The sequence below is a fragment of the Petaurus breviceps genome, unplaced genomic scaffold (assembly GCF_028583685.1).
Source record: "Petaurus breviceps papuanus isolate PSGF00001 unplaced genomic scaffold, PetGlider_PUasm1.0 207, whole genome shotgun sequence".
Taxonomy (NCBI): domain Eukaryota; kingdom Metazoa; phylum Chordata; class Mammalia; order Diprotodontia; family Petauridae; genus Petaurus; species Petaurus breviceps.
Genome location: NW_027185850.1, coordinates 8,015,961 through 8,028,736, shown reverse-complemented (window position 1 = coordinate 8,028,736; position 12,776 = coordinate 8,015,961). Strand labels below are relative to the sequence as shown.

General features: G+C 53.2%; 1 protein-coding gene across 5 annotated transcripts in view; it reads right to left on the bottom strand.

Annotated features, from left to right (window-relative positions):
* Positions 1-12,776, bottom strand: part of LOC138164873 (guanine nucleotide-binding protein G(I)/G(S)/G(O) subunit gamma-12) — a 136,574-nt gene that overhangs the window by 6,169 nt on the left and 117,629 nt on the right. For 4 of the 5 annotated variants that reach the window (XM_069092805.1, XM_069092806.1, XM_069092804.1 and 1 more), the window contains exon 3: positions 186-302. In XM_069092805.1, the coding sequence (XP_068948906.1) occupies positions 186-278 (93 nt within the window). In that variant the 5' untranslated portion in view covers positions 279-302. Of the gene's footprint in view, positions 1-185; positions 304-12,776 lie in introns of all 5 variants that reach the window. The other variant, XM_069092808.1, reaches the window with a different exon arrangement.

Sequence of the window (12,776 nt, the reverse complement as noted above, 5' to 3'; positions counted from 1 at the left end):
CATGCCCAGCTGAAGACCAAACCAGTAAAGCCTTGCCTTGGATCCTCCCATGTGGGGGGGCTTCTTCCAGGCTCGGACAGAGCTGTCATTCCTCTCCCTCCAAGAGCCTCAGGCCACTCTCCAGGGCTTAGCTGGGCGGCAGTTTGCTTTAGTGAAGGGACTTTCCCGCACTGGATGAGTCTTACCTTAATCCTCTCTATGGAGGCTTCTAATCTCAGCTGCTGGACAGTTCGCCGGGCCTGAGCCACGCTGTTAGTGTTAGTCGTTTTGCTAGACATCGTCTATTCGTTTCCAGACGGGATCTGAAAAGAGACATTTTTTTGTTTAAAGCAGGCGGCATTATCTCTTTAAAATGCCAACAACACGGTCGAAATGGGCCAAGTCTGGAGGGTGTTTGCGCAGAGCCCGGAGTTTCCTGAGGGTCAGAGGGCGGAGGAGCACCTGGCATCCAGCCGGCGCTTCATACGTGCTTTCTGAATCAAGATGCATGGCTCAAGCTGCTTGCTTCCCGGGAACCATACCACAGATTTTTGGGGGGTTTTGAACTTGGATTTGGACTCAGAGGACCCCAGTATGAATGCTGCCTCCACTGATTAAGCAGCTGGGCGATCCTGGGGAGGTTTACTGTACATCTCCAGGCCTCAGTTTCTCTATCTGTAAAATAGGGCGTGGGCTCCGGGGCTTTTAGGATTCCTTCCAGCTCTATATCTATTAGCCCATGAACTTCGATCAGTGAAGAGTAGCTGTGTGACCAGTGGCCCTGGAGAAAGGCCCTGTCCTGGGTCACCCAGCCCACATGGTTCACACATGAGCCCAGGTCACTGTGCCACGATATCTCCCTGAGGGCCAGCCCGCTGGGAGCAGTGGATGAGGCAAAATCTAGATACCAGATACCGTCATCATTACCAATATGCCATTTGTCAGGACTACACTCAATAAATTTAATCGGCACCACTGGGAGTGGCAGCATGTAACCCCTCGGGTCCTGCCGGGACTGGACATCCAAAAACATGGGGCAGAAAGGGCCCAGCAGGTGGCCGTCCCAAATACTGGGGGGCCACCAGCTTAGAGAACACCTAAGAAGCAGCAGCAGTCCCTGAGGGCATCTATTATGCAGGCAGAGCCCAGGGAACCTTCCTGCCACCCTGCGCTCAGGGACTGACGTGGCGCACTGCACCAGACACCTGGATGCTGGAGTGAGATGAAGTGAGGGCTGAGCCTGCACACCTCCACCCCCTCCTCAGGCCTCTGGGGCAGACTCTTCCCTACTCCCTGCTCCAGGCTAGCCCACATCTCCCTCGCTAGCCCCAGCACAGGAAGCACAGGAAATGGTTGGCACCTTGACCTTCCACTGCTCTGGCTTTGCATTGGCAACATCGCAGATGATAATGACCCAGGGCCGTGGGACAGGAAGGCTGGCAGCCTTAGCCATATAAGGCCAGGCAAACGCCAGGCACCATGCTGACTCAGGGGAGGCAGGAGGCCCTTAGGTATGGCTCCCCAGAGCTCTAGGCCAAGAATCCTGCAGGGAGCCTCTTCAGAGCTGGAGGGAAAAGAAAAGGGGTGGCCAGAGCTCTTCTGGGGGCTGTCCCATCAAGGCTTGTGAAGTGACATCCTATCAGAACCAGGCCTGGGGCTTTCACTGCTATATCTGCATCTCCAATCACTTCATCAGTCAACAGCAGACACTTATGGTGCTTACCAAGCACCCATCCCTCTCTCCTAGACCCACCCATCCAACTCTCCAGATTCTGTGATTCTAGGACCAAGTGTCTGTAGGAAAGTCAGGAAGCAGTTAAAGGTCAGGAAAATGCCTACAAGCATGTTTGCTGAGCTGATCTGTATAATATCATCCATTTGGTGTTGAGGAAAGGGTGCTGAACCATGCATACCCACTGACCCAGCAATACCACGCCTAGGTCTGTATCACAAAGAGATAAAAAACAAAAAGGAAAAGGACTTCTATGTACCAAAATTTTGATAGCGGCTTTTTTTGTAGTAGCAAAAAATTGGAAACTGAGGGGATGGCCATCAATTGGGTTATGATGGTGACGGAATACTACTGTGCTGTAAGAAATGATGAACATGAAGGGTTTCAGAAAATCTGGGAAGATTTATAAGAACTGATGCAATGTGAAGTGGACGGAAGCAGAAGACCACTGTACAAAGGAATGGCAATACTGTACAATCATCACCTGTGAAAGACTTGGTATCCTGATCAATACAATGATCTAAGAGAATTCCAAAGGACTCACGGCTGAAAAGGCTATCTGCCTCCAAGGCCAATGCCAGCCTCTCCCTAGCACTCCCTTGGCTCCTCCTTTTATTTCTGCTGCTTTGATCTTCCTAAGGCACCTTCTTTGTGTCTTCATGTCTGCGGGATGACTGGCCCTGGGCAAATACCAAGTGGGGTTACTTGTCACAGCTGGGAGTTACCTCCCATTCCATCCCCTGGGGTGAGGAAGTGCCAGCCCAGAGGAGTCAAGAAAGGAGGCAGTTCCTGGTGAACTGGAGGCTTTGTGGCCTCAGGGTCCATGGGGACCTTGGCAGCAGCTCTGGGCAGGCCTGGCCTGGCACCTGCAGCTTGACATCTCTGTGTGGCGATGGTACTGGGCTACAAAAAGAGACACAAGATGGTCCCTGCCCTCAAGGAACTCACAGTCTGATGGGGTAGAGGTGTGCAGCTGTTCTGAAACATGTCACCTCAGAGGTGCCTGGGACACCAAGACAGTGAGTGACCCTGGAAGGGCCAGGCAATGTGTGTGTGCATGTGTGCACGTGTGTGTATGCGCATCGTGCACAGGCCCTGAGAACATGTTTTCCTGACTCTGAGGACAGCTCTCTAACTACCAGGCAATACTTCCCTGCGTTCTACCGGTTGCATATACTAGGTACTCAATCAGTGCTACTCAGCTGAAATGTACTTGCCCAGGGCTACTGAGCATCAGAAGCAGGATTTGAATCCAACTCTGCCTGACTCCAAGTCCAAAGCAAGGGACTGGACCCTCTGAGGTCCCAGAGCTCCCTTTTGACTTTGTATACCAATTTCCTGCACATAGTAGGCATTCAATAAATGCCTGCTGGTCGCTAAGGTGTGAGCTTCTTGAAGTTAGAGACAGGACTATTTCATTGATTTCCTTTGCCTTCCTAATGCCTAGCACAGTGTCTGGAAAACATCCAGTACTGAATAAATACTTGGTGACAGCAATTGCTTTCCAGCTCCCAAGATGCTTCTTGGTGCAGCCTGGTGGCTGGCTGGCTATTTTGGCATCTGAGGGCTCTCTGACACACCAGGGATCACTAGGGAGCTCTGAAGAGGCAGCAGGGGCAGCAGCAGCAGGTGGTCGGGCCACTTTTCTCAGCAGCCACTGCCTGCCCTTCCGCCCGTCGCCCCTCCAAACAGAAATGCCTTTTCTGCCTGGCCATGGCTAGCTGGCTCAGCACCCCCCACCCCCGGCTCTCCAAAAGCTCCCTGTGCAGGCGAACAGGCTGGAACATTCCTGGCCGGGAGCTGACAATGGGCTCACCAGCAGGCTTTCTGAACCTCTGGGGAGCTAAGACACAGCCAGGCCTGACCATCTCCCTTGGCCAGCCTCGAGGCAGGCACTCACTCTGAGCTCCCTTCTTGTCTTTCTGGAGGAGACTTAAGGAGAAACCTCTTGTAAAACCAAACAGGAGACATTATTTCATTATTGGGTCAGAAGGACGCCTCCATGGAGCAGGGCCCACTCCTGTGCAGACTGGCACCTGAATGGCAGTGAGAGCGCCTGGGGGCTCTGAGAGGCTGTGTTAAGCACCATGTGCCAGAGGGAGTCCTCAAACCCAGGCCTCTATGACTGCTGCCTCCCTTGAGTGCAATCAATGAAGGCTCTCTTCATTCCTCAGCTGGGTTCTATCTGGGGTTAATGGCTGGGGAGGGCAGCTCTCACCTGGGGGCAATTCTATGGCATCTCCAGCTTTCTTCAGCACCCCCTGGGTGCAAGCTGCTGGCCTTCAAAGGATGCATTTTGGTGCAGTCATGGGGTATGGACCGGGAGGCAGAGCCAGAGGCTTGGCTTTGAATCTGGGCTCGGCAACTCCTGAACCGGGGGATGTGTGGTTGTACTCCAGGGCCTACAAGGCACCTCCTGTCTCTAGAGCTAGGGTCTAGTGCCTGGTACACAGGAGGTGCTTAATAAATGCTTCCTGATCCATTCCAGCTCTAAATCTGTGACTTCATCATACAAAAACAGCCCCTGCCCTCAGGGAGCTACCACTCTGGCTGCTAGGCACACCCAAGTTATTCATAGGCCCTTCTTTCATCAGGCTGTAAACAAGGAGGCCCAGCCACCTGGCAGCCCTGGAGCCTGGGGCTGGGGTGGGGCCCACCTAGCTCAGCCCCTGCTGGGCAGCATCCTGGGCCCCTGCCTTCTGCAATCCTGGCTCTGGAGCTCCACGGCCAGGGAGACTCAGGTCAAACACCACAAAACACCACCAGGCCGGCCGGCATCGGGCCGAGGGGTAACCCCACCCTGGGAGGCTGCCCACAGATGGCACCTGTGATTGCAGCTCAAGCTCCCTGAAGGTTTGGAGTCAGAGGCCTTGGGTGTCCATCCTGGCTCTGCCACCTCCCCTGTTGTTGTGAGGCCAGAGTAAGTGTCCAGGGCTTTTCAAAGTGCTCTCTCCCCACTTAGATACAGATATAAACCTGTCTGTCTATCTGCATGCCGGTTACTCTGATCATCACACTGGTGTCACTGAGAAACAGTGGGATTTGTTGGATTTGGAGTGAGACTGTCACTACGCAGCTCAGGGCCTCAGTTTCCCCAAATGTAGAATGAAGGCATTGGACTCCCTCAGTGGTCTCTTCCCACTCTGAATCTGTGATCTTATCAGTAGAGTTAATTAAATAGGGTGTTTTTGATCATCTAAAAACAAACAAGTCAGGCCCCAAGCTAGGGACATAATTGTTTCTCATAACATCATTTCCATGGGAAAATTAGATTGGCCTTACACTGCTTCTCCTTATGCTACCTTTTCCTGGAACACGGCCTGCTCCAAGTCTGAGGCCTGCCTCGTGTTGGCCAGGGTGGCCACTGGGCAGCATCTCCTAAGTAGGAGATTTCAGAGAGCCCTGGGGTGCTTGTGTGGAGACCAGTTACAAGGCTGGCAGAGCGGCCATATTTGCTGGGTGGCCAAGGGCGAGCCTTGGGCAGAATCACAGGGTATTCATTAGACCTCTGCACAGTGTCTAAATCTAAGCCCTTGGTTTTCCAATGTGGAAGAAGAGGCCCAAAAGAGTCAAGATAAATTAGAAGAGCTGGGTCAGGATTCAAACCCAAGACTTTGGACTCCAAATCCAGCTTTCTTTCTGCTACAACATATGGAGGGAAAAAACATCTCATCCAGCTGGAGAAGAGCTACCTTTCAAGGCAACACGAAGTAACTTTAATGAAAACTGGAGAGAATCCCTAACAGCCTACACCAAGCTTGAGACTGTACTGACCGGCAACAATGCAAACACATCTCGAAACAAGAAGGGCTGGAAAAGATGACCTCTCAGGTTCCTTCTCACTCTAAATCTGTGATCTGAGTTTTCCAACAAGGCTTCATTTGCCACTAGGGGCTGCAAAACTCACATTTTCTGGGACCCTCAAGGTTGGAGGGATGGGTAGGGATGCCTCCTAATAACCTCTGCTCTCCTAAGGCTACACTCAGTGGGGGTGGTGATCGAGGATCGGGGCTGTCAGGACACAGTCGGATGGCTGTCAGCCAGCCTTGTTTATAGAGAATTAGGTGTTCTCTTTCAAAAGAACAATTTCTGCCCTGGGATCCAAGTTAAAAATCTATTAATACCCAAGGAGACAGAAATAAGAGTAAACCCACCCCTGGCTGTCCTGAACAGGCTGGCACAGACCAGGAGAGTCACAGGTCTGCCCGGCTCTGTAGATGGAAGAAAGAGGGGGAACATGGGAAGAAAGGCACTGGGGGCAGGTGGTTTGGGAGCAGGCTGGAAAGGAGCCAGCCCACATCCTGGCCCTGCCACTGTCTAGGTGACCACTGGGCTTTGGGGGCCTCAGTTTTCTCACTGGTAAAATGGGGGCGTGGGGGGAGTGGACTAGATTACCTCAGAGGTCTCCACTAGCTTTAAATCTATATATCTCCTTTATACATCTATTTATCTAGAGAAACAGAGACAGACACAGAGACAAAGACAGTGAGAGAGAGACAGACAGAGGAAGAGACAGAGAGATAAAGAGGGGGAGAGAGAGACAGAAACAGAGACATAGGGACAAAGACAGTGGGAGAGAGACAGAAACAGAGGGAGCGTGTATTGTGAAAGGCACATGGTGAATGAGAGACCCCTGGGCCTGGGCCCCACCTGGGATGGATCTACTGTTGGCCTAGTCGAGACATTCAGTCTCTGAGCCTTAATTTTCTCATTGGTAAAATAAGGACACTTGACTTACTAAATGGTATTAAGGACCCTAATAAAGCTCTGACTGTGATCCCGTGACTATACTGGTGTGCAGCCAGGGGTCTTGGGCTGTGGTCTATAAACTTGTTTTTACAAATAGTTGATAATTACATTTCCATGTGATTAGCTTCCTTTGTAGTACTACATATTTCATTTTTATGCACTGAACAGACCCAAAGAAACCATGATTCTGAGGAGGGGCCCAGGGGCTTCACAAGATCGTCGCCCAAAGGGGCCCAAGACACAAAAAGGAACTTCCTTTGTGGAGTGTCCCTCCACAGGTGCTCACCAGACTCGCAAAGCCTCTGGCATGTAAAGGTGTCAGGTCTGCCTGAAGCACTGAGATATTTGGGGACCGGCCTAATCCCATGTGCCAATCAAGCCTCGAACTGGGTCTTGGGCCCCAGTGAGGCCTTCTCGGACACCGATGCCCCGCCAATGTCGACGTGTGTCTCTGGTGCTAACACGGGATCACTCAGACACAGCCCTTCCACCTGTTGCTTTTTTCAGTGTTAACAGGCCCATCCTTTTGAGAAGGCTCCTTGTTGCTGCCCATCTCTTGGGGCCCCTCAGTTCAGTCCCTTCTTCATTCTCTACACCTGGTTCTGCTCGGAGCTGTGGGGTTCTCTCCCTCTAGAAGCCTCTGGTCTCCTTGCCACGGCCCTCTCACCTTGCTGGAAGGAGGAGCAGATTCCCTTGGGGCAGTCTGCTGGTTCAGTGGTCTGGAGGCAGAATTGGGGAGCCGGAGGAGAGCTCAGCTGCCATCCCCATCCCAAAGGAATCCTGATGCCAGTGTAGCTGACCCATCAGGCCAACACAGAGATTCCCTGCTGGGCCTCCTACATGTCTTCCCCATAGAACCTGGCCTGCACTCGGCCACCACACTGGGCTTTCCTAAGACGTATTCTCAGAGGGCTCTGGTTCAAGGACTGCTCGTGGCTGTCCGGCATTTAAGGAGCTCTCACCCAACCTGCCCAATCTCTCTCTGGCTACCATCCAAGGTGGCGCCGCTGGTCTGGGAAGCCTGGTTTCCTCAGTGCCCCTGAACCCAAGAAGGCCCCTTCTCCAGACTGCTCAGGGCCATTCTCTCCACCTGCAAGGCCTCCCTCCTCCTCCTGCCTTATCCCAATGTGGAAGGGGCCCCTCAGGAACCACCTCTTTCACAACCACTTTGATCTCTCCCTCCTTTGAACTCCTGGGATCGTTCTGTGAAGAGGGAGCTCTGGTCTTGGCAGTCTCTGGCACTTTGGGAGGAGGGTCACAGGCATGCAGACTTGGGGACAGGGCTTTGTATCCCACTGGAGATACCTGGCAAACCCTCTGTGCTCCGGGGCACACCCACAGCCTCCTTACTGCTTGGCACACAAGACACTCCCTGGCCTGACTCTGGCCCCTTCCCTGGCTGTCCCCCATGCCTGGCACGCTCTCCCCCCCTCGTCTCCTCCTGGCCTCCTCAATTCCTGGCTCAAGTGCCCTCTTCTACAGGCAGCCTTCCTGGCCTCCCTACGGACACCAGCCTCACTCCATCCTTCATGGGGCTCCCATGTCATCTCCCAGATGGTGAGAGCAGGGGCTGGCTCTGGCCTTTCTTTGTTTCCCAGGCTCTTAGGAGGGGCTGGTTCACTGATACCTCTCTTGCCCTCATTTCCTCATCTGTAAAACGAGGGGGGACTGAACCAGATGGCCTTAGAGGTCATTCCATCCAAGCTTGGCCCAATGGGGGCCACCGCTGGGATATCAGAGCCCATCCAGCCCAGATGAGGAAATAGGCAGGGTGCACAACCCAGCTTCTCCAAGTACAGAACCAGGCCAGGCACAGAACTTTCTAGGACTCGGTTTCTTCATCTCTACAATGAAGATATTGATACTTCCATTATCTACATTACTACATCTCTGGTGGGAGGAGAGCACTTGGTTAAATTTCAAGTCCTTCGTAAATATTATTATTATGGTTTTGCATTATTGCACGCAGTGTTGGGACCTTGGGCTAGTCACTTGACCCTGTTTGCCTCAGTTTCCTCGTCTGTAAAATGAGGAGAAGAAGTGGCAAACCATCCGGTGTCTGCCAAGAAAATTCCAAGCAGGGTCTTGGAGTCAGACGTGGCTGAAGGGACCGAACACAAAGTCCTGCTTTTCTCCCAGCCTTTTGCCGCTCACTTACTCATTCTGAAGTCTGCAAAGTTACGGAAGATTATCACAAGCACACATGACCAACGCTCACCCCCACAGCCCAGAGAAGGCTGAGGACCCTGTGGGTCACCCCTCAGTTTCTGAGGGTTAGAGGCGGGATCTGAACCCAGCTCTCCAGGGTTCTGGCTGGAATCCAACATTCGTGCAAGAGCTCACACACCTGAGTGTGGCCTGTTTACTCAGAAGCAGGTTTCCCCTTCCCTTTCCTCCGGGGATCCCATTTCTGGCCAAAGTTTACTCATCCACTCACTTTGGTGCCTCTATTTAAAGTCTGGCTGGCTGGAGTCTCGGCGGCTGGGGCCTGTTTTATTGGCCTGGACCTTCCACCTTTGGTGTGGGCCAGCCTCTGAGGCAGCCCCCACTCACCAGGACTGCCCCGCTCTGCAGGCACAGCTGCCCAGTGTCTCCCGGCCCGGATCTTTCAGGCTCTGCTTCCAAATGCAGTCCGGGAAGCAAAGTCCCGGGAGCACCGGGATGTGACCTGCAGGGTGGTCTGGCTAAGTCAGGGGGCAGTGAGGGGCCTTTGAGAACATCTCTGTGCCACCCGGGCACAGCACCAGGAGCCCTGCGGGCAAAGAAGCAAATCAAAAAAACAACTAAAAAACCCCTTCCACATAATTCCAGCTACTTAGATGGGGCGTGAGTTACTTTTGGAAGTAATGAGCTCCCCATCACAGCCCGTCTCTAAGTGGGGGCTCAGCTATTACTTATCACCTTTGGGTGCCTGAAGGGGCACCGGGGCTGTCTGATCTAGCACAGTCCAAGAGGAAAGCAGGAGTTCTCTCTACCCCACACCAGCATGGGCCACGATGCTTCAGGGGCTTGTGGTTGTGACGCACAGAAGAGGCCGAGGCCGCTGGGGAAGGAACAGGGAGATGTTTGTCGCCTTCTCTCCCTGTGCTCCAAGCTGTCTCCTGCTCCACTCCCCCGGGCATCCCGCCCCATCTTCACTACTGAGGCCCCGCTGGGAGCAGGGTTCTGGGTCCAAGCGCCATCTCTGAGGCTTTCGAGCGTGACCATAGTTTCCCAAGGCCTCAGTCTCCTCATCCACCAATGGGGGTGGTGGTGGACCAGATGGCCTGACTCTGTGGGCTTGGGCAGCTCCCTCATCTTTGCTGAGAAGCAGCTTCCCCATGTGGAGAAGCAGAAGGCTGGCTTGGACAGTCCATGACCCAGACTCACCCGGTTTCAGGAGCCCAACCTTCATCATCAGAGGGCACATGGCTGGAAGTGCCGAAGCCATTCAGCATAGGGGAAGAAAAGGAAGAAACACTTACAGCACCTACTATGTGCCGGCCCCTCTGCTAACCATCTCCCAACTGCCTGACTAGGTTGATGCCATTGTTGTCCTCACTGCAGCTGAGGAAACTGAGGCACAGGGTATCTGGGTGCTGGCCTGGGGCCTCACAACATAGAAGGGAAATAGAGAAGCTCTGGGCATCTTCTCCTGGACAGTGAATCTCAGAAGGACCAGAGAGGGTAGGGGTGGGAGGAAGATGGCGCCTTTGCCTCTGACGAGAGGCCATGTAACATATGAAGTAGAGAAAGCGCCAGGAGCCAGGAAGGAGGGGTGCATGCTTTACCTCTGACACATTCTGGATGGGAAGGGCCCGGCGCACCTCACACTGCATTAACACAGGTTACTGTTATTATTATTAGCAGTTATTGCCCCTCCTTACTCTAACCCACCGTCCAAGACCTTCACTTGCCAAGCGCGTTAATCACCAGCTTTGGTAGAGGGAGCTTTCTCCCTGGGAGTTCCCAGTACCATTGAAATCCCAGGTCCTGACCCAAAACAATAAACAAAAAAATCCCAACCCACTCAAAACCAGCCAACCAATGAACAAGTAGGCACAAAAACCCAACCCGCTGGGCCGGTCCCTGAGGCTTTCCAGTTTGCAGTGCTCAGCTCCAAGCATCAGCTAAGGCCCTCCCCTGATCCCCCAGGGAGGCGGTGGCTATGGCTGCTAGGAGATGACCAGGCATCTCTGAGAAGCTGTGACTCGCCCAGGGTCATCCCGTTTTGGGTCTGGGATGGGATCCAAGTGCACCAGATGGGCTTACCAGTCCAACCACCTGCCTAGGGCATGAATCACCTCAACAACAATACAATGACAACAGGGATCATATTTGCCTGGGGATCTCCAGCCGTGGAGAAGTCGCTCCGCCCTTGGGGACTGCCTTCCACCTCGGGAGGAGCTAGCTGGGACAGACTCAACTCTTTACAGACTGTCTCTCCATCGGAATGTCAGATCTCCTGGTTTCCTGAAAGGATGAGCTGTACCCCCGCCTCCCTTCCATTCACACGGCCCCGACCGGGTTTGTCTGCAGCTGTTTTCGTGTGGTCTCCCCCAGGGGAATGCCTGATTTTTCCTCTCTTTATATCCCTGGTGCTTAGCACAGCACCTGGTACACAGCAAGAGCTTAATGAATGCTTGTGTACTGAGGGAGCTGGCTGGGGGTGGTAGTCTGTCCCAGGGCGAGGAGGTGCTGGGTACGGAGTAAAGTCTCAGGAAGAGTCAGTTGTGGGAAACACCCCCACAGTGTTGGAGGGCAGTGGGACTGAAGATAGAACCCCAAGAAAACGGAGGTGGGAGCGAGGCCAGAGACAGCATCTTTTATGTCTCTCTATATTTCCTGAGGTGCAGCTAAGGAGCAGACCAGCGCTGGATGTTGGTTTGTCTAAGGGAAGCCGGGGCTCCCCAGAAGGTGCTCAAAGGCTGGCCCCTGGCACAATCCTCTCCAGCCTTTTTAAAGGAATACTCTTATCTTGGTCCATTTCTTCTTCTTAGACACACCCTTCCTCCTTCTTCAAAGTTTCCTGGGCCGTATTTTAAAAATTAAAACAAATGGAAATGAATTCACTTGTTGGAAAATGTCAGCAAATGTTCCCCACCTGCCCCTCCCCTTCTGCTTCCCTGGTCCAGCCCAAAAGACATTGGTCATTGTTTCCAGAATGTCCAGAGGTGGCCAGCCAGGGCTAGGCTACAAGAAGGTGAAGGGGGTGGGAGTGGTCAGCTTAGATCATTTCTCCAAGTATTTAAAGAGCCATCTCCTGGAAGAGGGACCGGGCCAGCTCTCTTGGGAACCAGAAAGCTGGTCAGCAGTAGGAGTTAGGAGTGCCAAAGTCACAGAGGTAGGCTTGATATCAGGGAAATTCTTCCCAGAGTTGTCGCTATCTCCATGTGGAAGGGGCTACCCCTGGCTGGGAATCTTCCAGCAGAGGCTGGAGGGTCATTTAATGGCCTCTGGAGTCTCTGCCAGCTCTCACCTTCTGTGGTTATGTGGAAATGACTCCTATTTTCCCACCTCTGCACCTTAGCCCACGCTACACTCGCTACTTGGAATGCTTTTCCCCATCTCTTCTTTTGCAGTTACGGGATTTATAGCTGCTAGAAACTTACATTTTATCTGGGTCAATCCCCTCATTTTACAAAAGAGGTAACTGAGGCCCCGGAAGTCAGCAAGCACCTACTATGTGCCGGGCTTGCACTGAATACAAAAAAAAAAGGCAAAAGAGAGAAAAGACCCTCCTTGTTCTCAAGGAGCGTGGAGTCTGATGGGTGTGTGTGTATGCAGGATAGATTCAGAATAAACTGGAGACAGTCACCAGAGGGAAGGCACTCTCCCTAAAGGGGACCAGGAAGGTGGGATATTAGCTGGGTCTGAAGGAAGTCAGGAGGGAAAATGAGGAAGGAGAGGGTCCTGGGTGCGAGGGGCAGCTAGGGACCAAGGGGCACAGCTGGCATTTGAACCGAGGCCCTTGGACTCTAAGCCCAGGGTTCTTTCCCTCTGAAAGGCCCCTTGGCTTCCCAGTCTCCTGGTGCCTCAGGCCCCTCTCTTGGGCTGGCTGAGCTGCTCAGGTCAGCGTTACAGACTCCTGGGCCAGGGGGTGATTGACTGGCTGAAGCCGCACAGGTCCCTGCTGCTGCTTTTGGTCAGCAGCCGTGCTAAGCACAGACCCACCAGAGCCAATCACCAACTGTGTAACCCGGGGCAAGCCCCCTGCCCTCCCTCAGCCTCAGTTTCCTCCCCTGTAAAATGGGTGTGAGAGCACTCTGTTTTCTGGTGAGGACCAAACAATCATCTGCCAAGTTAAGTGCTGTGTCCACTCTATGTGGTGTCACTG